The sequence below is a fragment of the Eleginops maclovinus genome, chromosome 4, assembly GCF_036324505.1.
Source record: "Eleginops maclovinus isolate JMC-PN-2008 ecotype Puerto Natales chromosome 4, JC_Emac_rtc_rv5, whole genome shotgun sequence".
Classification (NCBI taxonomy): Eukaryota; Metazoa; Chordata; class Actinopteri; order Perciformes; family Eleginopidae; genus Eleginops; species Eleginops maclovinus.
This window is the reverse complement of record NC_086352.1, coordinates 21,283,989-21,311,422: the sequence shown is the minus strand read 5'-3', so window position 1 is coordinate 21,311,422 and position 27,434 is coordinate 21,283,989. Positions and strand designations below refer to the sequence as shown.

The window sequence follows — 27,434 nt, the reverse complement described above, 5'->3', positions numbered from 1 at the left end:
TATGGTCAAAGTAAGACTGATTGGTTAACATTATATAATGAAAAATATCAGTGATAACCTCTTTTAGGAGAATATGAATAATTAAATCATGTTTAGATTGCATCCTCTTCGGACAAGACTACATCTGGTGTATGAATTAACTTCTACATTGTAGCTTAGAGCAAGATGAAACATATAAAGATCAATAGCCTGAGAGCCTTTGTTGTTGCTCTCATCACCTGCATAGGTCAGAGCTGCTAGGTAACAACCAGAGTCACAGAGACACTGTGCTGCCTGTTGGCTACATATGCTTTTGTCTGGTACATTTCAGGATAAATTCAATTTAGCCAAAGCAACATTTTTCACCTGTCTTGAGTGGTATTGGCCATCACTGTACTATCAATACAACCACAGCATGTGTTGAATATTACACAAGACATTGTTTTAATAAAACAAATTAATTGATAGTGCCTTGAGCTCCACGAAGCTCATGCTACTCCGCCCCCAGCATGTGTGTTTGCGATGAAAGCTGTGTGGACAGAAAAGCTTAAGCACGTTTTGTATTCCTGTTAATCACGCACACTCCCAGGTAAGGAACTTGGTTGTATTATGTTTCCATAAAACCTGTTTGACTCAGGTTTGACTTACTTAGTAGGAAACATGCCAACAAACCTGTGCTGAGAATGTATTCACACAAGCAGTTTCTGAAGTTATAATCATCATTTCAGGACAGAAGCATGTCATGTAAGCACAGGGAGCACATCAGGAGCTAGAAGCAGCTCAGCCTAATCCTCAGTAATCACCTCTGGCGGAACTGTGCATTACACAAATAGGATGAAAGATAATCATACATATGCACACAGTTACGTCCCTTGTGGCAGGTAAAAACAAAATGTAGCACTGCAATAATAACAAAAATGATGTAAAATCCATGATGCATTTCATAGAATGGGTAACTTGTGTAACTGGCTTATGTTGTTTTTCATAATGACACACATTTCTTGGAAAATAAGTTTGTCACACAACATGATTAACATCTTTAACAGGTCCAACAGGGCCCTTATTTTTATGTCACAATGTTGGAGATTAATAGATCAAGCGTGTTTATACCAACAATATGTGTGTTTGTGTGTGTGACAAAGAGAAACAGAAAGAGAGAGAGAGAGAGAGAGAGAGAGAAGAGAGAGAGAGATGCATTTTTCTAGCAAACACTGTGAGCAGAAAGTTCAATTCATGAGTGCTGCTGCGTTGTGTTGGAATTGAGCATCTGTCGGTGTAAGATACTTTTGTTTTAGAAACAAATAATGTAGCAGCTCAATTCAGTGATAGTTTTGGATCAAAGATGCAGGTGAATAGTCTTGCTTTGCCTTCAAGGTTAATGAAAATATCTGAACATTTTGGTGAATATGTCACACAAGTATTTTGGTTTTTTTGGGTACTTTGGGGCCAGGTCCCCAAACCACCATTGTTTCGCGTGGTGCTATGTCACGATAAACTTTCCCTTTTATTGAGCGAAATCGATATTGAATACAGACCTTGGTGGTGCATTCCATTTCGGCCTACGAGAAAAAAGTCAGCTGCCCAGGCAATGTTTTTTTGCCGCCAAGTGACACAAAACCCAAGATGGTTTCTGTACAATTCTACACTTAATTTGTACACTGAGCAAACAATTACAGCATATGATTAATTGCAATGATAACAATGGAGGTTTAATTATACAGTATCACCTTTCTCTTTTACCCATTCTGACTCTTTCCACTAGTCATTTTCCAACAGTATGCTGAGACAGGAAACACATAACACTCACATGAAACCTTTAGGCCTATTATGGCTTCCCCACAGCTGTTATGATGATAGAGTATGCTCCTGTGTGAAATAACATACAATGTTTCTGGTTAAGAAATATAGAGATTTGATCATGACGTCACATTTCATGTGCACAGATGCACATATTTTACATTCACATAATAAGCCCTATTTCAACAATGAATTATATGTCATTTGTGCTGTTACTAGTAATTGGAGCTCTGAATTTTGGGATATATAATTATGGTTAAATGTTTAGTTGTTGACATTGCACTGCTAGCAGTGCTGTGACACTGTACTTGAGCTAAAGGTTAGCAACATCGAGCTAACATATAGACAATAATAATGTCAACATTCTGTTGTAGTTATGTTTACCATGTTTACCATCCTAGTTTAGCATGTTAGCAAGCATCATAGCATCCAGGCAATTTAGCACTAAACACACAGTACAGCCGAAAAAAATGTCCTTTGATTTGCAAGAACTATTTTTAAACAAGTTAGGGAAATTAATTGTTTTACCATATAATGACAAAAGAAAAAAGGCATTACCACATTTTAAGTCCATTTATCCAATAGTTCTGATATTTCAGTCTGGTCCAAATATTATTAAAATTTGTCAAATATATATTTTTTTATAATTGATAGTTCAACTATACCCACGTGGTTTATCTGTTTGGACTGCTGAAATACAAATCTGCTGAAATATAAATCTGCTGCTTTCGTCAGCAACTCTAGTGATTTGCGCTGCAGTCAGTAAGTCCAGAACCTACTGTACAGTATCAAAAAGCAATTTGATCTATATGTTCCACTTTCCAACATGATCCTCCGAATTAACCCAACAGTAATTGTTTTTAACCTTCAAGGGTGTCATTTAGATATCTGTCTCATTACATAAACCCTGCTCTGATTTTCACGTGGCTTGTAGCAGCTGCAAGGGGGGTCACCCAGACAGAGACCCTTCACAGCTTTTCTACATGGCTGATCACCTCCTTTTGCAGTAATCCTGCTGACAGCCAGACTTCAGACCACTGCAGAATGGACAGTGGAGGGGTTACTTGGCTTCAATCTGCTTATTGAACCCTTTGTAAGTGCAGGGATTAGCGTCCTTCACTTCCTACAACTTCTGGGTTTTTAAAAAGACATAATTAAGACTTAACGACATCATACATTGTGGGCTGCACAATGCATTGCTGGATTCCAAATATGTCTTGAATTTTGTCTTTTGTCAGATGTTCTTGTTAAACATGTACAGATAGAAATGGCCTGCAGTTAGCTCAACCGTTGCAGCCTCTCTCTTCCCCATCTCTCCCTCTACACCCCCAACCCCACCCCCCTCTCTAGGAAAGTCTATGTGAAATTACATTAAATTCTTAATGGTGTAGACAGCAAGTAATTACCATCAGTCACAGCCCGATCCCATTTCCAGATTGGCTTTATTGTAATGTCCCAGCCTTGAAATCAAACAAATAAAGACACAATAAGAGGCCCAGGTTGGGTTACACAGGTCTGCAGAATAGGAGAGGGTACATTTCCCAAGTTATGACATCAAATACAACACCCATCTGACCCCTTCCTCCTGGTCCCACGCACACACATTGTTCACCATCTTCAATAATGCATCTCCATATACTCCTGCTGAAAATCACTGCCTTTGATCTAAAACATCTTTCATTTTCTCTAATGAAACAAAATATAATCCAATCTCATTCTTTTGATCCTGCTGTGGATTACGTTACTAATTTCTTTTTTTCCTCTGTCCCTATGTTTCTCTGAGTTTCATCTCAGCTAAACACAGAGGGGCTTCCAGGGAATTAGCTGCAGCAATGTTTTTCTGAGCAATTTATTTTTCCCCACAATGACGAACGATTTAATACCATCAGGTCATACAGTACCACTGCACTTATTTTCATATCCTAACCCTGAGGCAGCTTTCAGGACAATGTTTGTTTCAACAATCTCTGTATCAATAATAATTATGCCTCAAAATAAGTGTTTCTGAAATTCTTAAATTATGCAAATCTAAAGATTTTAATGAATTCACAATTTTACAAAAACATTTTTTGGTTAATAATAATGGATGCAGCACAACAATACAGATACTTTCACTAAACAGAAAGAGAACAAGCAAAAACATATAACTTTTTATATGTTCAGGTCTTTTCTGGTAGTGACCTTGTTCCACTGATAAACAATACAGCGCTGTATTGTCTTCATTTTCATATATTCATTGAGTCAATCGAGTCTTGTATTTCGATCACATACACCTTTTCTGAAGTGTTGTATCACATCCAAATCCACTGGCTCCATTTTTGGATGTTATGTGATCCACAAATGATGATAATGCTTCCCTACTGAACTGAAGTGTCAATTCATCAGGGCAATTTTATTGAGGAAGGTTTGCAAGTGTTTAAGGTCACCACAGTTGCTATATATTTACATATCCCATAATGCTTTAAATCAAAGCTTTAATAAACGTCCTGAGTTATTAATTAATTTAGCATTTTTCCTTGTTTTGAACAGTGTTACAATATTTTGCACCGACTGGAAATGCTGCAAACATGTAGCGCTTTTCTTCCCTTGATGTCACTGTTGGTGTGTAGTTGACAGATCATTGGCTTAATTAATCTAGACAGAGTTAAGAATTACAGTTTTCTTGACGTTCGTGTAGTCATGAACAATAGAAGCTCTACTCCAGAGTAACAGGTTTAGACTGACGTGTTATGAATATGAAAATGCGGCACCTTTTTGAAATAGTTTTTATTATTGTGTTAAAGACTATTGTATCATCAGCATTCTGGATAATGTCCTTCCACACCCTCACATGTACAATATAAACACAACAAATACTGATGTGGCTGGACCGAATGCCTTGCCAGTTATACTGTACATGTCAGAACCTTTTTCACAACATGTCATTAAAACCCTCGTTCCTTCCTTCCTTGAAATATTCCTTAGAGGCTAAATCCAAAGTTTATCGCAGGAAGTTTTGCCATCTTTACAGCAAACACCATCTATGGTTAGACCTCAGAGGAAAAAGTTAAAACACCCAATGAAACCCTCACATTATTTTACAAAAGTCTTTGTGAATCCATAGATAGTGAACATGTGCCCAGCCGTATTAGGATGATTAATACGGATTCAAAATGTTCCCGCTGTGGGACTAATAAAGGATTTCTGATTCTGATAAAAATGTGAGTCAATCGGCCTTGGGGCACTAATGTTCCCTCATTCTTACTTTTAAACTGGTTTGCTTTCAGTATAATGTAAATTATGCTAATTATGAAGGCTTTTGTAAGATTGGAGAGCAAAATAGATTTCTAAAAGGAATCCAAATAACAAGTAGGAAATTGTTAATGAAGTGATATTCTCTGGTTAGTTAACTACAAGGCCAGCTGGAACATCAGTATTTCTGTTTTCAAAGATTTCTGGATCTGAGCCATCCTCTCACTCAACTGATTGTATTCCTATGTTGGCTCTCTCCAGGCTGATACTGAACAGAGCTACATGGACCCTCAAAGAAACACAAGTAGACCTCGTAAAGCCAAACTTTGTGATCAATTTTAGTCGCAGATTTGTGGAAAGGTTTCAAAACCATTTTTTTTTTAACTCCACACTGATACATTTATTTCAGAAACTGCACTTTTTAAGTGTTTATTTTCTTTTTTTTCACGAGGGATGGTTTGTTGAACATGTCTTGCTCCCTAAAGGTCATGATGACTACGCTCTATTTTTTTTAGTATTTATCAGTTATTTTTACGTCATGATACATTAAGGACTAGCCATATCTCCAAATTGTTAAATGTAAAAGCAGAGATTCTCAAATGCCCTTATCAGGAACGATTTCAATTCTTAAAATGTAATATGAGCTATTTTTCGAGTACACCTCCGATGTTCAGAACTACCAGAGTACATAAACCAACCCTCATGGGATCCTGGGTGTGACTGTTAACAAGCCTCCAATCCAATACACCTTCCATCTGGTTTGTTTACATACAATAATCAGTTATTTATGACTGCTTCTCTGACACTAAAGATGTGAACTCTGTGTATTTTGATGGAATCATGTGACGGGTGTGTAGTCTTTGTAGTTTTCACCATTCTAGTCTGTCATAGGCTTTAAGAGACTTCATAATGAAAACCTTGAAATATCCTGTTGAAATGTTTGTTCTGTAACACGTTATGTCTGGAAATGTATTTAAACAAACACATCGGAATTTACTTGCTATTCCTTTATTATATTCCAAAACATTTCAACTAAATATTAGTTTTCTTAATTTTGCTGTAAATGTTAGCAGGACTCGGGCTGAATGTGTATGTACATGTAGTAGTAAGTGTTCTTCTGTCTTCTCCTAGAAAAGACATGTGAGATCTTTAGAGGGAGGTTCCTTATATGGTCTGGCTGTCTGCCTGTCTGACCTCGCTGTATCATCAGAGTGGGTAAATGAAGTGCCAGATGAGTGCTGCTTGTTAATATAAGCCGCTCGAGCATTACAGGAACCCGTATCTTCTGTCAAGGGGAACTAAGTCTGCTAACCTAATTTGGTGAAGAAATTGTGCAGCAGTTTTTTAAGGAGGAAAAAACTGTGTATCATTATTTCTCTCATTTGCCCCCTGTGGTTGATGCTGATCACTGATCTGCTATAGCGTAATTGAAAAAGCATGCGATGTTGAGGTGTGGGTAGAGTGGAGGCAGAATAATGCTTCCATACTTTACACAAACACATGCTCTGCTATACACCATCACTGAGCTAAGTTGAAAAATCTTATATAGCATGGCAATTATCTAACATTTCAGTAGTAGGCAATAAGAGATGTTAGTAAGAATAAATTCACCTAAGAGAAGAGGGCAAACCCATGCTATAGAGTGAATGTGAAGAATAGGGCAATGAAAAAAGAGAGACCACATTAATCCCTGAGCTCTCTGCTTGTGGTGTCCAACCAGACAGCTGTAGGCAAAGGGACTAAGGAAAAGTCAGAGATAGAGACAGAAAGACAGCTAAAGGCAAGTGAATTTAGAGGGAAGGTTGATTAAAGGACATGGAGATACCAATATGAACAGGTGGGCAGAGAGATAAGTGCTCATGACGTGGCTCGTTTGGTCTCAGGTTTTCCTATTAGTGAGAGCCAACGTTCATCAGCCATATGGCTGCAGTTCAGCCCCTTCAAAGTTCACTCCTGGAACCTAAAGGGATGTACAACAACGTTCATATCTGAGCTAAATTTACTGTTTCAAGTCAAACAAAAACCTTGTTAAGTAAAAAAACGTTGTTCGATGGTATTTTATCAAATCCCTGAGCTTAAAGTCAGTTCTACTCTGCATCAATACAAGCTCTTAGATATATTTGTGGGTATGCATGAACTAAAATAAGAAATAACTTACTATTTCATTAAACCCAGAGCTGGCTATAGTCTATACAATCTAATGGATTTTTACATCAACAACTAGAAAACAAATTACTTAAGCAAGATTAGCTGTACTCAATTTGTATTGATGTTCGATATAATTTACTTCAATCCATCCACCCCAAACTCCTCCCTGTCCTTTTTTATGGTAGTGTTTAACAGGTTGGCAAAATTTAAGCCATGGCCACAAAAAAAAGAACAACCATAACTAACACCACTAAAATGGGTGCTTTGTCAGGAATACATCAAAATAATTTATTTTAGTTATTTATTAAAATTGCCAACTGTCTTTTCTTAAGTTAGGACTGTTTACTGATGCAAGTCTATCTTTAGAACAGTATCTTCCAAATACTCACGCACAGCCAACACTTGCATGATTTAAAAAAAAGTATTTCTATATCTGAATGCTTGTACAACATGGTTCCACGAGCCATATCTAAAGCTCATGTGGAAATGAGTTTTATTTTCTAAACCACTTTGCAAAGTATCATATCATGTTCTTTTTTTGTGGAAAGGCAATAATGAGTATGTGGCATTTCACTGATATTGCCTTGTCTCTGTTTCTGCAGTACGACACATGTCTGGTTAGGAAAGTGTGCCAATTAACTCTTGAGTATAAATACATTTAAAAGGTCTGAATGATTTTTTAAATTTGATTTATATAGATACTGCTTTGGATAATAAAGTACCATTAGTGTTTTTGATAAGAAGATTTTAGATCCGTCAGATACTTCTAAAGTGACACTTTAACATTCAATGACTTAAAAATGTGTTATATCTCTACACCATTAGTGGATCCTGCCAAAGAAAATGTACAGTTAGATCCTATTTTCATTATTGATATTATATTGTTTTTTCTACTATGTTTCTCTTAAAAAGAGAAACATTTGCCCTTGGCCAAATGCTTCTTAATTATAATTTAAAATTCATATAACCAGACAATAAATAACCTTCCATGATTCATAAGCCTCTTAGGAGAAGAGAAGCCATATGGCACTCATCATCTCTGTTGATCATGGGATTGTTGCGGCAAAGCAAATCTCTATTGTCCACAGGTTAATCCTAGGATTTAGGGTATTGTATCAAACTTTATCAAACAAATTTAGCTGCGATAATCATAGATCACACATTGGAACCTAATTTGGTGATTGTACAGAGCAGAGCATTTATGCTGGGGAGGTGGTATTTTCTTGAGCTTCACAGTTTTAACTTTTTGTTATATATGCAATTAGTAGGTGTTTAGGTGACCATCTTTTAATTACACCACACTGGGAAGAGGAGGCAGGGGCTGAATGGATTTATAAGCTGTCAACGACCTTGCAAGCACCATCCACCTGCTGACATTGAACAAAACAGCTGTGCTATTTAAGTGAGATTAATACCTCAGGTCTCTCACAAAAACCTTCATAACATTAATGTGACTTTAATGCATGTCTTGCTTGTCATTTTTAATTTGATATAAACTTACTGACCACAAAATACAAAACATATTTGCATTTACATTTCTTGAAAGTATTGAGTTTGAGTGTTATTTTTTGTTCTGGGGACTTTCTTTTTTGTGGGATAGCATGGGGTTTATAATCTTTTCATCTCCTCTACACCTTTGAAGAAGAAATATTTTCAGATTTAATTAAAAATGCAATAAATACCACAATATGAAGCCTATAGTTACAATGCTATTGAATCAACCCCTTAATGGCACAACATATGTACGGCAATTCATATTTATTATAAGACATTACAATTAGTGTACATATTCCTACAGTCCTTACTGCTCACAGGATCTGACTCCATATTCTGTTTATCAATTAAAAAATGATTTATAATCAAGCACAAGCTTAGTTTCAAGATCTCTAAACCTTACTGTACAGGCATGAATGATCTTAATTAATTGGCTCAGTTTCAAAAGGTAAGACCAACAATCCCAATTTTGAAGTGCACCATTTGGAAATGTCTTAAATCCTATCCTAAGGTACTACGTAAATAAAATTTACCACAACACAAATAAAACTTGATTGATTATTCCCCTGGGACTTATTAAAGAACTCTAAGAAAGACAAAACAACATTGTTTATTTAAAAGGGACATGTCATCACTACACTTGCAAACTGCCTGTAGAATCAAGACATATTGTTTGTTCGTTTTTAAAACTGTTGAGTGTGATTCCGTAAAAGTTCTCTCTGTTCTAAGTCTGGGCCGACAACCACGAACAGTCCACGTGCCCTTTGGGGTCAAGAGGAGAACTGTGCTTCACAATTCAGTAGCTCCACAACAGACAGTAATCGCCTAATTAGAGAAGTCTTGGAACTAGAGGCTCCAGACACAACCTGAGCCAAGTATCTGTTTTATTATCCAACCAGCCCGACATACTGGAAAGTCTTTTCCATCCTTTTCTGCTACACCGTAAGTATTGCAGTTTTTCACATCCTCTCATTTGTTTTAATAATAAATACCATGGTGTTTTGATTTCATCCTTGGTATTTGGCAAGACCTTCCTTCATTTCTTATTCATTTGCATTGTTGCGTATCAAATTATACATATAGCTGTATAATATTTATAGCAGAATATTGACTGATATGATTGTGCAGACTTTTGTTCTTGTTCTTTTATTAATCGCAATGTAAATGAAGAAAGAATAGGGTTGTAGAAGGGACTTTACTATGCTATTCACAGAAAAGATAAAGGCTCATAAATCTTTGCACCTCTTGAAGATTGATCTGGAGACCATGCTTTGATGGATTTTATTTTCTTACTCAAACTAGCATTTAGAAAATTAAATAAAGTTTCTGTGATTTATGTGTGTAGTTAAGGAGCTGTGTCCCATGGTGTATCAATTATATAACTCGCACAACAAGAAGAAGCAATGAAGATTAGTCTTTATGTTCAGTTTTGAAGTGATTCAAAACCGGTGCAAGTGGATTTGTTTGCATTTAGTTGTGTTGCAATAAGGCATTTCAATGTACACACGCAACAGAAGATATCATTTTGAAATGTTCTTCTGTTATCTACAGCATATACATGGACTTATACCTCATTTTGTGAACCCAAACATTTTGCCCAGCTGAACCTTCCACATCTAATGAGGAAAACATTCTCCGCGGACCTCTGACACCAGACTTCTCTCTAGGCTATAATGCGGATGTTGCTTTGGATACTCAGATGCCTTTGATCAGGGAATTCAGGGCTGGAGCGGTCAGTCATGTCTTATCTGTTGTTAGCAATCTTCTCACCAGGTCTCACCAGATGCTCAGACTGGCAGCTCTACTCTTTGAAGACTGTTTATGTCTTTTGGAGGATTGGAGTCAGAACCAAGGACAGCGTAACTAACTGTATTACCTACAGACGATGTGATCTTCGACCTGTGACCCCTGGTGTGATTCTAAAACTCATGAAAGAAAACAATGTGTGAGAATATGCACACAGGTAGCATCAGTTCAATTGTTTGCGCCTGAAGATACAATTTCATCCTGGCTTCATAGAAACAACACCAACAAAATATTCATGACCAAAGTACGAGTAGTTTTGTTCTGAAAATGTTTAGGTTTGGTGACATACAGATGAAACAATGACAATATGATACTGCAGGTCTTGTTTTTAAGTGGCAATTGAAAGAAAATGAAAACAAAACAAAGGCACCCGCTCTAGCTGGACTCAATAGTTCTTCTTCTTCATGTGGCATGTAGCCATTAGGTGCAACTGGACAGGGTCTATAAAAGTGACTGAGAGGTGCTTTACTCCATGTTTGCTCCACTGCGTAGATCCATATGTGGTAATAGTAAAGATCAATACATAGCTGCTGATTCATCATTCACCCTTAGTTCACACTGTCTTTGGGTCCAGCAAACTGGCCCCATTTGACCATTATATTGTCATATCTTATGAGTAACGCAAGGGGTGCTTGGCAACAAATGTTGGCAGGATGTTTGAAGAATGAACCGTGTAGGCCACGGTCTGCTGCACGCTGAAAACAGCCATTACCTCTGACAAGCAGCACCTATCTTGCTCATTAAGTGTTGAGCCTTTCAACTGCAGTTCAAGTAATGGCACTGAAGTTTGAGACATGGCTAATGTTCTTTTTTTGTGTTTGGTATTGTTGCATGAATGCGTCACTTAAGCTGATCAAATGAGCAGTGTGATGGGTCTAATGTTGTATGCTTGGTAACATTTGTGGAATAGGAAAAAGGAAGAAATAGAAATAAAAGCTAGACTTCCAGATGGTATCTCTCACTCACATTCATCACACACAACTGAATACATTGTATTCTATAACTGTTATTTCATGTGTCATTGCAAAGTAAAAAAAACAAATTCTGTTTTCTATGGCCAATAAAACACAAAGCCTATCATGCCCAACCAATTGTAAATCAAATACACTACCCTGTTCTGTATGCACCAACAGGGTGGCATACTGTATGCAAAGGCTGGACATGTTTTTCCCAACTCTAGGGCTGTTATAATTTCACCCATGTGAGTAAGTGTTACGATTTGCAAGACAAATAACATCTGCCTGCAGACTCCAGGCAAATGTAATGTTATGAAATGCATTCATGTGAATGCTATGTATCTCCAGGCCCTATCCAAGCAAAGCATGGTTTGCATGTTAGTGGTGTAGCCATCTACCATGTGGTGGTTGGACTTTAAAGGATTTGATTTACATGCAAACAACAACCTTAGAGCCTTCCAGTAATGACAAAAAGAGAATAGCACATAAATGAGCAGACAATTCAAGTCATGAAAGTCTTCAATATCCAGTGTTGATCATTTCATGCGATTGTAATCTTTTTTAGGGTACTTGAGCTGCCATTACCTCATTTGTTTCTTCTTTGTTCAAGGAACACAACTACTAGAACCAAGACTGTTTTTCTTTAAATCTGACTTTCAAGGCGAAATGCTTTTTATGTAACTATGATGCTGAAATGTACTCATGCAGACACTCAAGGTTTTCAAGGATGACATTGTCTTTGCTCAATGCTGTTTCCTTTTAAAAAACAATCACATTTGCTGTTCTTCCATCTATTAAATATGTTAAGTGCTAGAATACAGAGTATTAAACCTGTAATTGTACTTAAGTGACTGTATGATAAGTGGAGCAGATCAATCCAATACAAAAAGCCTTTAATATAAAGGTAGTGCACAAAGTCTCATTTCAGTTGCGCCCCACGTCTCTAGTCTCAACAGGTACTCAATATGCTAACAGGAAAATGTGCTCCCTGGGACGGTCATGTTAATGTAACTGCCTTTCAGGTCTCCCTTTTCCCATCAACAACGGAGAAGAAGGATTGTGTTGTTGAACCCAAAGTAAAAATGGAGAAATGTAGAAAGGACACATTTAACAGGATCACAGGGTTCAGATGTCATTGCCACAAAGGTACCATGGTGGAGAGATGGAGGGTGGGGGTCAGGTAAGAAAAAAGATAATGGCCAACAGCTGTGAACGGGGATATGAGGAAAGGCAAGCAGGTGGGAAACGAAGGGGCAGAGCAAAGTGGATGTTAATGTGGGAAAGAAGGTTGTTCCCTCCCTTGTGCTGAGAAAATAATTCCTCCTGTAGCTGAAGGTTATCAGATTGCAGGTTGAGAGAGGCCTGGAAAAGGCATGGCTTCAGGAACAATAGTTTTATACCATGCTAGCGTGCTCTAGGGATGTCTGCTGGTCTGGCACCCCTTTGGTCCAGCTATTGGATGCCATAAACTTTCATTCATGTTCCCCAGACGATTCATTCTAGTGACTTTGGTTTTCCCCTCATTTCTCCTTTAGCTCCAGCACATGTGGGAGTCCAAAACTTAGAAAACTATTGGATTGACTTTAAATTTGAACAATAAACTGATATATCAGTATGTATATATATGTTTGATAGGCACAGAGGGCAAATAAGGAGATGTGTACAAGCTGATTGGCATTGTAGAACTCACTCCTGGTACAGATTATCAAAATAAAGCTTTACTTGCCATATTTATGCATACAGCACAATTTAAACATCTGTATGTCAGTAACCCTTGACATACAGACATACCCTATTATTTAAGGTAAATATCATTCCGAATGGGGGCAAAATTGCACAGTCCCACCAAAAAGGCAATTTCACCAGGTCCCATTAGACTGTAGGAAGAACGGGCCTCGCTGAGTGTATAGCTCTCATGTGTGTCACCGTCTGTTTGTTTTTTTTGTGTTATGATTTGTTGTTTGTATATAGTATGTATAGTGTGGACAGTGCTGTGAAAATGAATTTCCCCCTGGGGACAATAACTATACATCTAAATCTAACATCCTAGCCAGATTTTAATCCATGAGCTTCTTGGTGTGATGGGACAATGCTTACCACTGACCAACCGTGCCACCGTCCAATAATCCAATTTAAATGGTAATTCAATCAAACTGAAGCTGTCTTTAAACCTATCAAGCCCAAACATTACAGTTTACTTACTGCCCCAACACATTTGATTCCCACTATGAATCCTTTCCTAGAAAAACATCTTATCATACTCTAAGATTGTTTATAACATATTGGATAATTGTGATCATCTAAGTATTTGACGCCTAAGATTTAATCTCATCACAGCATCAACAAGATTGCATAAACTATACTGTTACATAAACATAAAAAAAAATGCAAATCTGCCGGCTTTAAACCATTTTTTTTGGTCTTTCACTTCCTATATAGAGAACAAGGTACATTGGATCACTTTTTCAGCATTAATTGAAGCTTCATAACTATATCATGACCTGCAGTGTGTATCCATTGACACCTTTAACACAGTTTTGGAAATCCAGCAAGGAAACAGGTTAACAAAGCTGAAAAATTCCAGATTGTACAAAATGAGTTCCAAAGCCTGTATAAGTCTTACGGTAATTTATGTGTATCTTACTCGCAACAGCCAACTGAGGGTTCTCTTTTGGATAATAATCTGTTTACATTTGTTAAGTAACAATTGTAGGGGAACAACTGACCAGACAATCAACAGCATCAGGATTGGCACACATTATAACCTGGCATTTATTGAGAGTAATGACTCAAGGGATGACAGCGCTCCTGCCTAATTTTTGTCTTGTGTGACATTTAACAGGGCCAGAGAGAAATATTCAATATGAAATGTGCTTAACTGCTCTACCAAAAATATCACTGCTTATCTGATTGACAATCAATCCTGATGATGATTATCTGGCCAGTGTGTCATGATCAGTCCCCAGGAACTTTTTCAAGAGCTTCACTTTCAGCTCCTCTCCAACAGATAGGTTTCCATATTACCGGGCGTTAATTATTCATCCATGCTCGCTTGGTGCCTCATTGGAAAATAAAGCAAATCCTTTGGGCCAATGATACAGAATAGTGCCGCGACCTCTCCAATGAACCCACTTGCTTTGTCCATTTGTCTCCTACTGCTGGTCGAGTGAAATGGGAGCTGAGGTGGAGATTATTTCTTGATGTGTAAAACTTGACTCTTGCACAGCACACTATAAACAGCAGGCTCAGTGGTGTGTGTGCAATGCTGGATGAGCTAGGTACAGTCCCTTTGTATTGTGCAAAATGATATCTCTGCAGTGTAACGTCTCTATTACAGCAGGAAGAGATTGTCTTACCCTTTGGATTTGCTTCACAGAACACAACAAATGAGCTTGAGCTGCTTGGTATGGACTCCAAGTGTCTATGCCAATCGACAAGAGGACACATTAGGTAAGACATAAAACAACTAATTGAGTTATAATCTAAATCCAACTGATAATCATTGGACTGACACACTTTTGTAAATCCAACAAGGGACCCCAGAGAGGTTTCTGTAACTGCTCTGGAAAAGTTTATTCAGAATTTCAAATTGATAAGACAAATAAAACACAAATCTGCTACATACTATAATAATTGTTTATTTATATGCATCCATTTCACAAGTCTTCACAAAATATACAGAAGATATGTCTAACAAAATCAACAGGTGCCCATGTCAGTTTTCTTTTTGCATTTTGTCTAAGCCCTTTGAAAAATGCAGTATGCCCTGTGGAGGTGGACAATTAAAAAGTGAAGGAAGCTCTCTGGATTGTTTTGAAAGTGACTTGGTCTGTGTCGTGGAACAAGCACACAAACGAGTGAGGGAAAAGACTTTTATCAAAATGAATCATGTTTGCTTTTCGGGATAATTTTGGGTTCGCAACTGCTGCAGACATTGTGAAACAGTTTGTACAGAATGAGAAGTAACAACAGAAGCAGGGAACGTTGAAGTTATACAATTGTATAAATCAATTTCTACATAAGAGCAGGAGGGTGTGTTTAATTATTGTTGGCAATCATTTTATACATTATATACAGGTAATTATGCAACAGGCAAGGTTACAGTGATGCCTTCAAATTACTTTCCTACAGTCCAAACTTTCACATGTATTTTATAATTCAAGACTCCCACCAAAATGAAGGAAATATTATGAATAAAAAGTCTCCTTTCAAAAATAGGAACTCATTCACACATTGTACACACAATGTTTTATTATTAATGGAAAAGAACCACTATTTCCTTTTCATTTACCTGCCAGTGTAAACGCAGACACATCAATCTCGTGCCCTAGGTGGCTGGTAATACTGCTGAGTGGGTCTTGTGCGGCGAGGCTGTCCGTCTCCCCCTGGGCGATATTCGAGTGAACTGTCGTAGTAACCATCATCTTCCTCCTGCCATTGGACATTTGATATGGTTGTGATGTTACTGTGGGTAATCAGATTAAGATGTCATTCATATTTCATCTTTCCTCAACTCACTTGAGTACAGTTTCATTTGTTGCTTCCATTTAGTATTAAGCAACACATCTTAATGATAATTGATTCAATCTATAATTTGTTTTCCTTCTCCTTACCAATGCATCAGCAGGAAGAGGTTTGATGTTATGCAGCAGGATCTCTTCCCAGTTTCCATAATCACTAAACACAACCACAGCCGTGGAGCCTGATGGATGCACAGCATCTATTCTGGCATGATAGAACTTCAAGGCCATGCACAGAGAGAAACAGACAGAGATATTATTAGTGGAACACAGACAACTTGACAAAAAAACACAGTGAATGAGGGGAAACAATCAAACACATGTTTTTTATTGACACTTGTGAACTGTCAAACATCTCTCACTTGTCACGAACACATACAGTTACTTATCACTTATAGTATTACTGCTGACAGTTAACATGCAAGATCAGGGTTATCTGTGTATGTATTTAACTGGTTTTAATTCCAGTGTTGTCTAACATGACATACAGTAAGTTGAATTGTTTCCACAATAAGCTGCTATTATTTTGTTAACAAAATGACATACCTTGCCATCCTCCCAGTACAGAGCCAGGCACTGGTCTCCAGCTTTCCAAGCTTGATCCACAAAATGACTTTTCTCTGATCCGCGAGGACATTGACCTTTGCCCTGTCCTTGCCTTTTTTTGTTCGGTCCTGGGTTATTAGCAATGTTTTTCTTGGGAGGCGGCTCCCTGTCGGGGGGGCACAATGAATTTATTGGCTTTATTGGCCCAGTTCTTTTGTGTTCCATATCTCCATTTTGGAAAGGAGAAGGATCCCCGGTCGCGATTGGACAATCCTGCTTCAAGCCCACTTCTTGGGACGACCCTGAGCTTCCTCCCCTCAGATTAAGGTTTGGCGGCCCACTGTCCCTCTGTCGGTCAAGGTGGTCTGACTTTGGCCGCTCAGTCTTGCCCTTCCTCCTGTTGTTGTTTTGTTCTTCCGTTCTGTCTGTACGTTTATTATTTCCCCTTCCCTCTGGCTCGCTGGCTGCAGATTCAGGCAGTTTAGATGTGGGTGCGTTGTCTCTCACCCCTCTCCCTCTAGGCGGTCCAGACATGTTCCCACCGCCACTACCATCTCCATTCCTGGATCGTTGCTGGGAAGATCCACTAAAATCCATCTGCTGCTGAGGTTCTTTTGGAGGTGGGCAAGTAGTCGTGAAATAGGAAGGAAACGTTTTCTCATCTCTCATCTCCCTCCTGCCGTTTTGCGATCTGTCTGATGTGCCTCGTGACCATCTCTCCTGGCCCTTCCACTGCTGGGCTTGAGTCGATGTTTGCGAGGTTGTACTAGAGATAGGCTCCTGTCCGGGTTTTGGAAAATCAAAGTCCCTGTGGAAGCGAGGCGGTCTGTCATTCCTTTGTTGCCGGTGTTCATTATGCGAGGAGAACTTGTTCTGAGATGTGTCTTTGGAGTAATAGTCTGAGTTGGAGAAACTTGCTCTACCATCATACTGTCTCTGAGGTGCCTGGCTCTTTGATTCTGAGAAAAAAACACAAAATTAAGTCATTAAAAACAATGGCAAGACAATAATGGAATAAATCGGGTCATTGACACATTACCATGAGTCACACACAGTTAAAGCAGTAGCCAGATGCATGACTTCCAATAGTGACTTTGCCCACGGTGGGGGACTGTTGTTATGAGTACATTTCTACTGAAGAAATGGCTTGACAACTATGTTTTTAAATGTTAATGAAATGTGTGTGTGTTTTTTGTACAAGAGAAGTACCAAAGCAGTTAAATCCAGACTATTAAACTTACCATCAATGGAGAAAACTCCCATTTTGGATTCAAGAAAGTCAAAAAGAGTGCTTGGACCAGATGGCCTTCCCCCTGCTCCCTCCTCTTCATCTTCATTTCTAGACCTGCCTCTTCCCCTTCCTCTGGCTGAGAAGAACACAAAAAGAAGAACAGGCGAACCCAATAAAGAACAGTTGGAGCGATGAACCTGGACACTTAAATGTGAATACCTTCTGGTCTGAAGTGTTTACATTTAAAGTAGTTATAGCGAGCTCTGTCTGCATACATGTGTGTGTCTGAAGAAAACCTACAGGATCCCATGAACACTCCTACAAGTTTCTCTAGAGGGAATTCAGAACATATCCATATTTGAGGGATTTGCTCCAGCGGCTAGCAGCTAACAGTGCGAACAATGCAATGGCAACCAAGCTGACAGTTAAACAAGGAGCCAAATTAATAATGTTACATTTTTCTGCGACAATGCTGTGTATCAGTATTGGTGTTTTTAGGGGTAAACAGTGTATGCAGAAGGCAGAAACAGCGATAAGCCAGCCAGTGTTGCAAACCAATAGTGAATCAACTGAAACACAGAGGGAGAGCGCCTTTATTGTCTGCTTAGGATGACATTACTCCTTAATGTCTTTACAGAGCAAACCGTAGTTTCCTGCTTGATTCATTCTCTGAATGCTGTATATAAAATAAAGAGTTCATGAGTGTGGAAAAGCTAATGTTCTGTAGCTGACTCAAATAGTTGATGTATAAAACAACAATGAAAAACGTCCCTGTTCACAGTTCTTGTCCTAAATGAGGGTAGGGGGGGTGGGAGCAGTAGTTCAGTGTGACATAATATGTTCCAAATTAGCGCAAGTTGATTTTCAGAACTAAAACCAAAACAAACACTGCCAGTTTAGTAAAATATCCATCTTAAATCTTACAGTTTGGGAACTGGGGAAAGTGTTTTTTGCAATTTGCTCACGCTTCCTCTTTAGAAATGAGTGTTTTAGGCTATGAGGCATATTCTCAAAGCAAGATTTAAAAACACAGCAGGTGTGTATATGTGTGTGTGTGTGTGCCAGTTGTGAGTACCTCTGGGTTGGGGCCTGATAGGTTCATCTACCACTGGGCTAGATCTGGTCCCAGACGTTCCTGTCAGTAGGCTGTTTAGTGCCACTTCGAGGTTGTTGTTATTATCCATTAGTGCCAGCCGAGCATCCTCCCTGTTGAAGCCCATCTCCATGATGTCTCTCAGAGCACGTTCATCCACCTACACAAAAGGTGGATAACATTACATCAGGAAGATGAAAAACAAAAACATTAAATTGCACAGAGAGAGAAAAAGTCCTGTGGGTGGAACCTGGTTTGGTGAGTAATATTAGACACATTATGGAAGGTTTGTGTTTAGCCCAAAGTTGGAGTTCTACACACAAAGCTAGACGAATGGACGGCCTCATATTCATTTAGTTTTCTACTATTCTATAATCAATGCTTCACTTAGTCTATGAGCCATGAAATAAGACTTTAATCCAGACAAAAGAAACCAAAGAGAAATGCAGTACAAGTTCCCTGCTTTAAATGGCTGTTTTGCAATGAATAGAGGCTTCAGAAATATGAGGTGCAATCATCATTTGAACATTTCATAATGACTTTATATTAAACAGACTTTTGTAACAGTTTTAAAAAAGTTTGTCTTCTCACCAGCTCTCGATAGTTTCCATCTTGTTTGCTTTCAGGTCTTTCAAAGCGCTCCTCTCGTCTCCTCTGCTGGTATGAGTCTCGGCCTCGGAAAGAGGAAGCCGCAGTGGATAAATTATTGCCCGCGTTTCCTCCACCACCAAATGTTCGTGGACCCTAACAAGTGAAACAATGGAGATCAATACTGCTTCAGCGGTGCACACAACAATAAAGCCAACACAGGAAACCAAACTTTCCAGTCGACAGTGTCGGTAGGAAGTTACTGTCTAAAGCAGACCATTTTGAGACGTCAATAAGGGCATTCATTATCGAACGGGAGCCCGATCAAACAGTATGTGCAGAAATGGTAATCATTAAGAGAATGTTAACAGAATGTTATCATTTTTTGTCAAACAAATGATCATTTGATATATACGTAGATTCATGTCTAAAACCGCTGCTGAGGCACCAGTTAGCAAATTGTACGCAGAGCAAGGATGCAAGTCCAGACAAGAATCTCCGTTTTGTAGATTTTTTTTCCATGATCAATATACAATGAACACAAATTCCTATCGATTCCCTTTGGCTTTCCTTTCTTGCCCCAATAACCCTGGTAAAAAACCATGTGCCTACTGGTGCCCTCTTCCCACCACCACCTGTCTCTAATATATACAATTACACCAGGTGCCCTAATCACCCAGTGCCCAAACGTGCCTTCAAAATAAAAGCCTGGAAACTACTAAAATAAATGTTTGACGATAACATAATTCAAAATATAGCTCCAACAATGTCCATAAAAGCAAATATATTGAGACAAAGCTAACTCATGCGGGTAACGACATGTTGCTATAGCTCTCTAAAATAAAAAAGTAGCTTGTAGTCACCATTTCCAAGATTAAATATTGCCCACGATATGGGTCTACATACCTCTTTAGTCTTGGCCACTTCAGCAATCGCTGCTGTCCGTTGCTTTTCAAACTCATCATTCTCGTCAGGACTTTTAGCTACACTTTGAGACTGCAGGGTCTTCCTCTGATCCAGGTCTCTGGTGTCCGGGTCCTCCTTCCTCTCACACCTCTACGGAGAGCAAATAGAGAGAGTAAGAACAAGAGCTCAAAGATCCTCCTCCATCATTTATAGCTCATTACACAAAGGATCAGTGCTCTTGACATTGTCCACACTTTGTTGGATTAGAAGCAGAACAATGTCGCTTATGGTGTTTAAGGTATTGTTGTAGCAACCAAATGTTTCCCAAATCTCAAGGGGGCCACTCAGCTCATGGTTAATGTTTTGAATCTCAACTTTGAACTGTATTGTTTTATCAAGTGGAAGAATTTAGATGAAACTGAACCCTTCCTGCAGATGTGTTATGTTAGTTTCTCCATTTTTTTGTTGCATTAGCCATCCCAGCAGGACAAGTGATACGAGGCACGATTATAAAGCCAGGGTAGACGAAACGAGGAAAACGTTTTAATGACTTGCAATTCAGGACAGGCCAAATGTATTAGGTGTACAATTTACATTTTTGGAGTAGTTTAACCACCAGAAAAATCTGTACTTCGACCAGTGAGGGTTCTTTTTCCAAAAAGGCAGTGCAAAGCAAGCTATGCAGCAAGTTTATAATCTCCCAAGGTTCTGAGCTCTCCCCCACTAAGGCTATATTTGAGGTCCAAAAATCTTTAAAAGTCTTGAAGATGGAAAAAATTCCTCTATTACTTTGGGTATTCACAGACCTTGGACCTTTAACGTATTTTATGTTCGATAGAAAACACTTCCCAAAGATAAATGTCTGTGAGCTCCATGGGGATGCCCTGGGCGAATTGGTTCTTGTGGGGAAGACAGATAAAACCCAACCTATCTGCATGCAGCGATCATTAAGGTTAAGTGCTGATTGATAATTTAATGACTCAAACTTGCATGCTACTTTCTTTTGATTATCTCAAGCATGCCTATCAAAATGTAAGGGAATCAGAATGAGGTAAAATAGTATATTGTCTGATGAGGTATAAAATAAATTGAACTCATCTGAGGGAACAAAATGTCCAGCGAAAGATACAGCCGAGGAAATATATATATTTATATTTTAATCTGCTTTAGAGCACCAATTACCTTGGAATAGGATATTATTTATATATAACGACCCTAAGGAGACATCCAATCAACACAGAGTTCTTGAGTGGCTCAGCGCTAGAAATACATTTACACTGTGAATCCAGAGGGTGCTGGATGATAATACGCGAGTGCTCTTAATGTAAGTTTATAAAGCTTGAGCAAGTCTGTAGTTTAGACTGGGGGGAAATCCACAAACCCAAGTGTCAAGCTGATACAGTGATCCTTGGCAAGGGAGCATTGGCTCAGTTTTTCTTCAAATGAGAAGTTATGTTTTAATGGGCAAAACCCAGAGAAGAATTTAAGGTGGTTTAGTAGTTTTTGAGGGCGCTAGAAAAAGAGTAGACTTCATCACACATCTAAAACTATGCATGAATATTAATTGTTTGACAATGTGATGGAGGTGTATATTACTCAGAACGGTTAACTTTATTCTGTCATCTGCACTATCCTTACCTGACCAAACGGCACAAAGGGAGGGGGTCCACCTTCTGCTCCGATGTTACTCCTGCTGTGTTTGGCCAGACTCTGCAAAAATGTTCAAAACAGATTAAAGTGTGCCTTTAAAGCAGATTTTAAATGATGACTATCATATGAATTCAACATTTATTATCAAAAGTAGCTGAGTCATCATAACAAAACCGTCTCTCACCCTTTGTAGTTCCCATTTCTCCACCATGTGATCAACCTCTCCTCCAAGGACAGAGATTTTTGAGTCATCGAGCAGCAAAAGACCATTTTTAACCTGGACTGCACCAAGGAGCTTTACCTTTGTTCCAGGGGGGGTATTAAGACTGAAAATACAGACAAAAAATCTAAGAATATGTATGAACGTGAAAATGCTCTGTTGATAAATTGTTTAACTGACTGTTAAATGGCAAAACATTCAAGGGTTTAGGACATTAGGGCTGCTTATGCCAGGTCCCAGACCCTATTGCCTTGCCCATACCACTTTATAAATGACATGGGAGTCGTGCCAGGGGATGGGTGGTGAGGCTAGGAGAGACTATTAATAATCCCAGCTGCTCACCCATCCTCATGGTAAATTAAAAGCCCCCTCTATCTCATCAGGCCCGATAAGGCCTCTGCCTCTCTCATTAAGAAAGCGCAGAGACTTAGAGGGATTTCCAGCTACTGATGCCGGATGCCAAAGCAACAATTAGGGATTTCACTCCAAACCTCTGGGATGGATGCTGTTCTCGTGATAGCGGCCAATGCACAAGTGAGGCTCTCTCTATCCGCGATTCAATCACATTCAAGCAAGTATACACACACCATTTACACTTCAGTCAATGTAGCAATTCACTGCCTAATCGTCATGCCTCTATATCACACACTGAACAGTCCTGTAATCCATCTCATCCTTCTTTGCCCTGTACTTATGGCCTCACGCACACTAAAGCGGACACTTTCATAAGACACACCAGACACCGCTGTTGGCAGCCAGTGTGCGTGTGCCGCTCATAAAGAGGGGATTTGTTCTGTTCTCTCCTCGCTTCCCATCAGGAAGTCAAGGCCCACATTCTGGCCACTCCACCTGTACAGACTGGCTAGTCACCATGGCAGCAGTCACCAAGGCCACCGTTGCTGGGATGGAGATGTAATTAAGGCTGGAAATTGTTAGATAGCTGCCACCATGTGGAAAGTGCAGATAGATGGAAAAATGAGCATGTGGTGGGGTGAGTGTTAACAACGAGGCGAAAAGGAAGGGTGAAGGCAAAGTCTTAGCCATTTGCTTTGAAATATATGATGAAGTGGCTTAATGACAGCCTCCTTTGCATTATAAAACTGCTAGTAATGCATTTTTTTAATATGTTGAACTTCCTCAGGAATGGCAATATACCTAATGCCAGCTTTTGCACTAGACTTAACATATTCCTAAATACAACACGACTCTTATATGGGTACCTGATTTTAGACAGGTGTTTAAACTCCAATCCAACACAGGTGGTGTGCCCATCTGTCATTTGCAGACGCAGCATTCGCGGCGCGCCCTGGGACTCCTCGTGGTCTTTAGGAGCCGAGACATTCCTCACCTTCTGCACCTGAAGAACACATGGACCTTCCAACTGGCCATGTGCAAGAGACAGCAAATTAGTTAAGGCTTAAAAAGGCGAAACAGCAGCCTGTGAGGGAGGATGGCGCCAGCAAAAAAACTCTGAAGTTTTTAAGATCTTTGTCTAACAGGAGACATCAAATTATTTAGCATATTACTTAGCATACCTGTATCAGAAAAGGTTTATATATTCCTACTAAACTCATAGCTTAATTTTAGATTCAGTGACAATTTTTTGAAATCAGATTCTCTCAAAAACTGTGAACATATCTATAACACCAGTAAATGCAATCTACAGGCTTTACTAGAATCTGTATGTGTGATGTAATTATGATTCCTTCGATGGCATTCTGTTAAGCCATACAATGTACAAGTACATGTGTATGACCAGAGTGACATGCATCATGATGCCTGAATGGAGCAGGGGTTATGCTCACATATTATGATTTAATCTTCGGACAATATTCTGTAATATTTTTCTTCAGTTGCTCAACCCCCATTTTATAGTTGAAGAAGCAGTTTTTTTGGATCTTTCTTTGGAAGTGTGTCAGGGCCATCTAGAGGCTCTCATGAGAACTGCATATCAGCAGAAAATTCCAGCCTGCCTGACTAAGCTGAAAAGAAAACCAGGGACCAAAGTAACACTTAATTTCCCTTCAACTTATCATACATATCACATTGCACTGGCTGTATAATAGTTTGTGAAGCACTCACCTTCTCAATTCTTCCACTATTGATGTCTGGTGGTAGAAATTTCCTCCCAATAGGCCTGAGGTCACTCTGTGAATGAGACACGGCTTAATTGAAAAAAAAACAGATATTGTGCCAACAGTAAAACAATGGAATAATGGTATTGATATATGCATTCCAAAAATGTGATAACCTACACTGTAGTGTGCTTCAAATAAAAACACATTTTATTAATTTTAGGAAGGAAGCCTTTCACCTACACTCAGTCCCAGAAACAAGGCAAATATGCAGTTCCCAAACTAAGCAGTTTGTATTATATGGTGTAATATATGATGTCATTTTGATTTACATAGTATATTAAGCACAATCAAATTTAAATAATTTGAACATCAAAATGTTTGGTTAAGATTTCATACAGTTATACATTTTAAAACAATCTCATAACTCTTTGGATACGAACATAAAGGTCAGCTGTTTGCTAATGATCTCCTTACTGCAAACATCTGTTGAATTAGAGCTTCTGGCTGCATCGAGGCAGCAATCCCAAGTGGGTCTGTGACCTACTCCGGTTTTACTGCAGGAACAATATCTCTAAGCATAGGGCTTTTATATCCCCGGTACACCTAAAAAAGGAATTTATTCTTTATATTGAAGTATACATTTTATAATTATTTCAAGGCTCCCAACAGGATAGAGAAAATGGGGCTATCAGGGTTTTGTGTTAAAAGGGTAAACTGAGTAAAGCAGCTAATGCTCCCAATTAATTGTAAAACAACTAAAGATTGAAGAGTTCACTGCAGTACAAGATCCATACTTAAGTTGCTAAATGTTGTTTGGTTTAGGTGTGCTGTGATAAGTAAAAACTGTTTTTGCAGCATCTGGCCAAGACATAAAGGTCATCACTTTCGTAGTAAATTAAACCATTGTGTGTTCAGGAACTGTCTGCCGTTGCAAGTCACGTAAGAGGTTTCACTGGGTATCTTACAGAAAGGCTGTTTGTGGTTTTTCAGGAGCTATTACCGGTTTACATGTATTGTTTAGTGTATTTTATGTTTACTTTTTCAATTTAAAGCATATGTTTCAAATAAAAATATTGAAAAAGTTCTAAGGAATTAAAAAATATATAATTCTTATTTATGTTTATTATTTAGTATGTTCATTATCATCATTGTGAACATCAGCTTATCATAATGGCTGCAACATATCATCATTGAATACAGTATTGCCTACTTTTTAAATATATACTAGGCAATAATTGCAGTTACATTTAGTTGGGAAAATGCATGTAAAACTTGCAAAATGGAACTTACATTAAGTGCAATACGAATAATGTCATTGTGAGTTATTTTCTCAGCAGATCCTTTCAGTTCTGCTATGCCTTCATCACTGAGGTACCTGTAAGATAACAGACAAGGTGGAGAAAAAAAATATTAAAGTTGGCAGAGTTTCCACCATTAGATGAGTTTGCCTATCCACAATATGATTGTACAAAACAAAAATACCATGGCCATCATAATCACAAATGTTCTGCTTTGTAACGTTGGACATATTCAAGACTTTACAAAATGTGTTTCACCACGTGGTAAGGTTTAGTAATGTGGCTATAGTTGTTTTGTTTAAAGGCGGGAACCAAGTCCTCAACATCTCACATCGGAATATATAATTTGATAAACTGTACCCCCACTAACAAATATTTAAATATCCTTTCATTTCGAAGGCACATCTAATAAATATGGAATGTCTAACTGGGAAAACACTAACACATCAGTGGGGACCATACCATTTACTAAACCAAAGCATTGTAGGAGGGTTAATATTAATATGATGCTGTTTAAAGACTGAGAAACTCAAATAACCAGCTGTCAAGTTACAGCAACCAGACGTGTTCTGACTTTCGAAATCGATTTAAGTGTTTTAATTTAGCAGCATCTGGCGCTCTTTGACCACTGTAACTTATCACTGCTTATCGGTTAACACAAAGTGTAGAGTCACAGGTTTACTATAATGGCAAGCTAAGTGTGTATTAGCTGTAATGGTATCTAGCTAACGTCATTCATCTCGCTAGCTCGAAGTGAGTTAGCCTTAAAACTAATAGCGTTGCCACGATCCACACATACTGAATTTGTCGTGTTTACTTTGGAAACCTTTGTGCTGTCGATAAATTAGGAAGTAAATGTATAGCTAATGATTAGTGTTGCAAGCCAACACCAATCTGGCACCTCATTGACTAAGCTAGCTCACTGACGTTAGCTATAATGCTACCTACCAGCCCTCTTTGGTCAGGGACTCTGTGACATCAGTCATTTTCGTCCACACTGTAGATGTGTAAATACCGACACCAATAAGTTACAAGTGAGCACACTGGAATAACTATCTGATTCGGTAATACATGGTCTGCTGCTAACAATGATAACGCTTGCTAATGTGAACGACTACGTAACTTGCGTCACACAGTGTTCACGTATGGAGTGCCGTGGGGGTCAAAATACGTTTTCCATTTTTTTCCCCCTTCTCTTATGGATAGTTTGTTGTTGTTGTTTATATCCTTACATCAAACATTACATAACACTAATGACAAATTGAGTGAGTTAGGTAACTGTCCTTATAAGATGCCGTTTTATACAATGCAGAAGGGGTAGTATATTGACAGCCTGCCAAAATAAAAATACTTGTATTATTCAATAAATAAGTTTAAAAATAGCAACATAATATCTTAAATAAGTATAGACAGGCTTGAATTGGCTTCTATATTTCCCCTTGTTAATAAATCATGGGAATATTGAAAATTACCTGCTTCATTTTCATCCTGAACTTGGTTAAAAACGGCTCTAAATAGCTGCATACACATGGAACTAGCTCCAACATTTGACATTTGTCTTTATCTTAATCACATTTCAAATGCACTCAGTAATTGTGAAAAAGTGTAATATATTAAAAGACAGTCTTAAATCTTTATCACTACATGTATGGCAACCATTCCAGTGACTGTTGAATTACAACACAGAGACATGTTGTCAGTAGTTTTGTAGAATACAAATATTAAAAAGCATTTCACTCTTTGAAGATATACCTATAAATAGTAAAACCGGAGAAACAGATACTGTTGCAGTGGTCTCTTAATTTTTTTTGTGTAGCTGTATGTCTCAACTATCTCTCTGTCTCTCTATTTTGCACACAAGTCTCTCTTACAAAGAAATATAATCTCAATGAG

General features: G+C 38.5%; 1 protein-coding gene across 2 annotated transcripts; it reads right to left on the bottom strand.

Annotated features, from left to right (window-relative positions):
* Positions 1-15,029: 15,029 nt before the first annotated feature.
* Positions 15,030-26,673, bottom strand: tdrd3 (tudor domain containing 3). Of its 2 annotated transcripts, none has more exons than XM_063882668.1 (13): positions 26,490-26,673; positions 25,534-25,618; positions 24,248-24,313; positions 23,386-23,546; positions 22,130-22,271; positions 21,934-22,005; positions 20,296-20,445; positions 19,393-19,545; positions 18,784-18,961; positions 17,719-17,844; positions 16,478-17,436; positions 16,025-16,150; positions 15,030-15,876 (listed from the first exon to the last, which is right to left on the bottom strand). In XM_063882668.1, the coding sequence occupies exons 1-13, from the start codon at positions 26,525-26,527 to the stop codon at positions 15,874-15,876; spliced, it is 2,259 nt and encodes a 752-aa protein (XP_063738738.1). In that variant the 5' UTR covers positions 26,528-26,673; the 3' UTR covers positions 15,030-15,873. The 2 variants fall into 2 exon arrangements, with proteins under 2 accessions (XP_063738738.1, XP_063738737.1); XM_063882667.1 differs by having other exon boundaries at positions 15,030-15,842.
* Between the last annotated feature and the right edge of the window lie 761 nt (positions 26,674-27,434).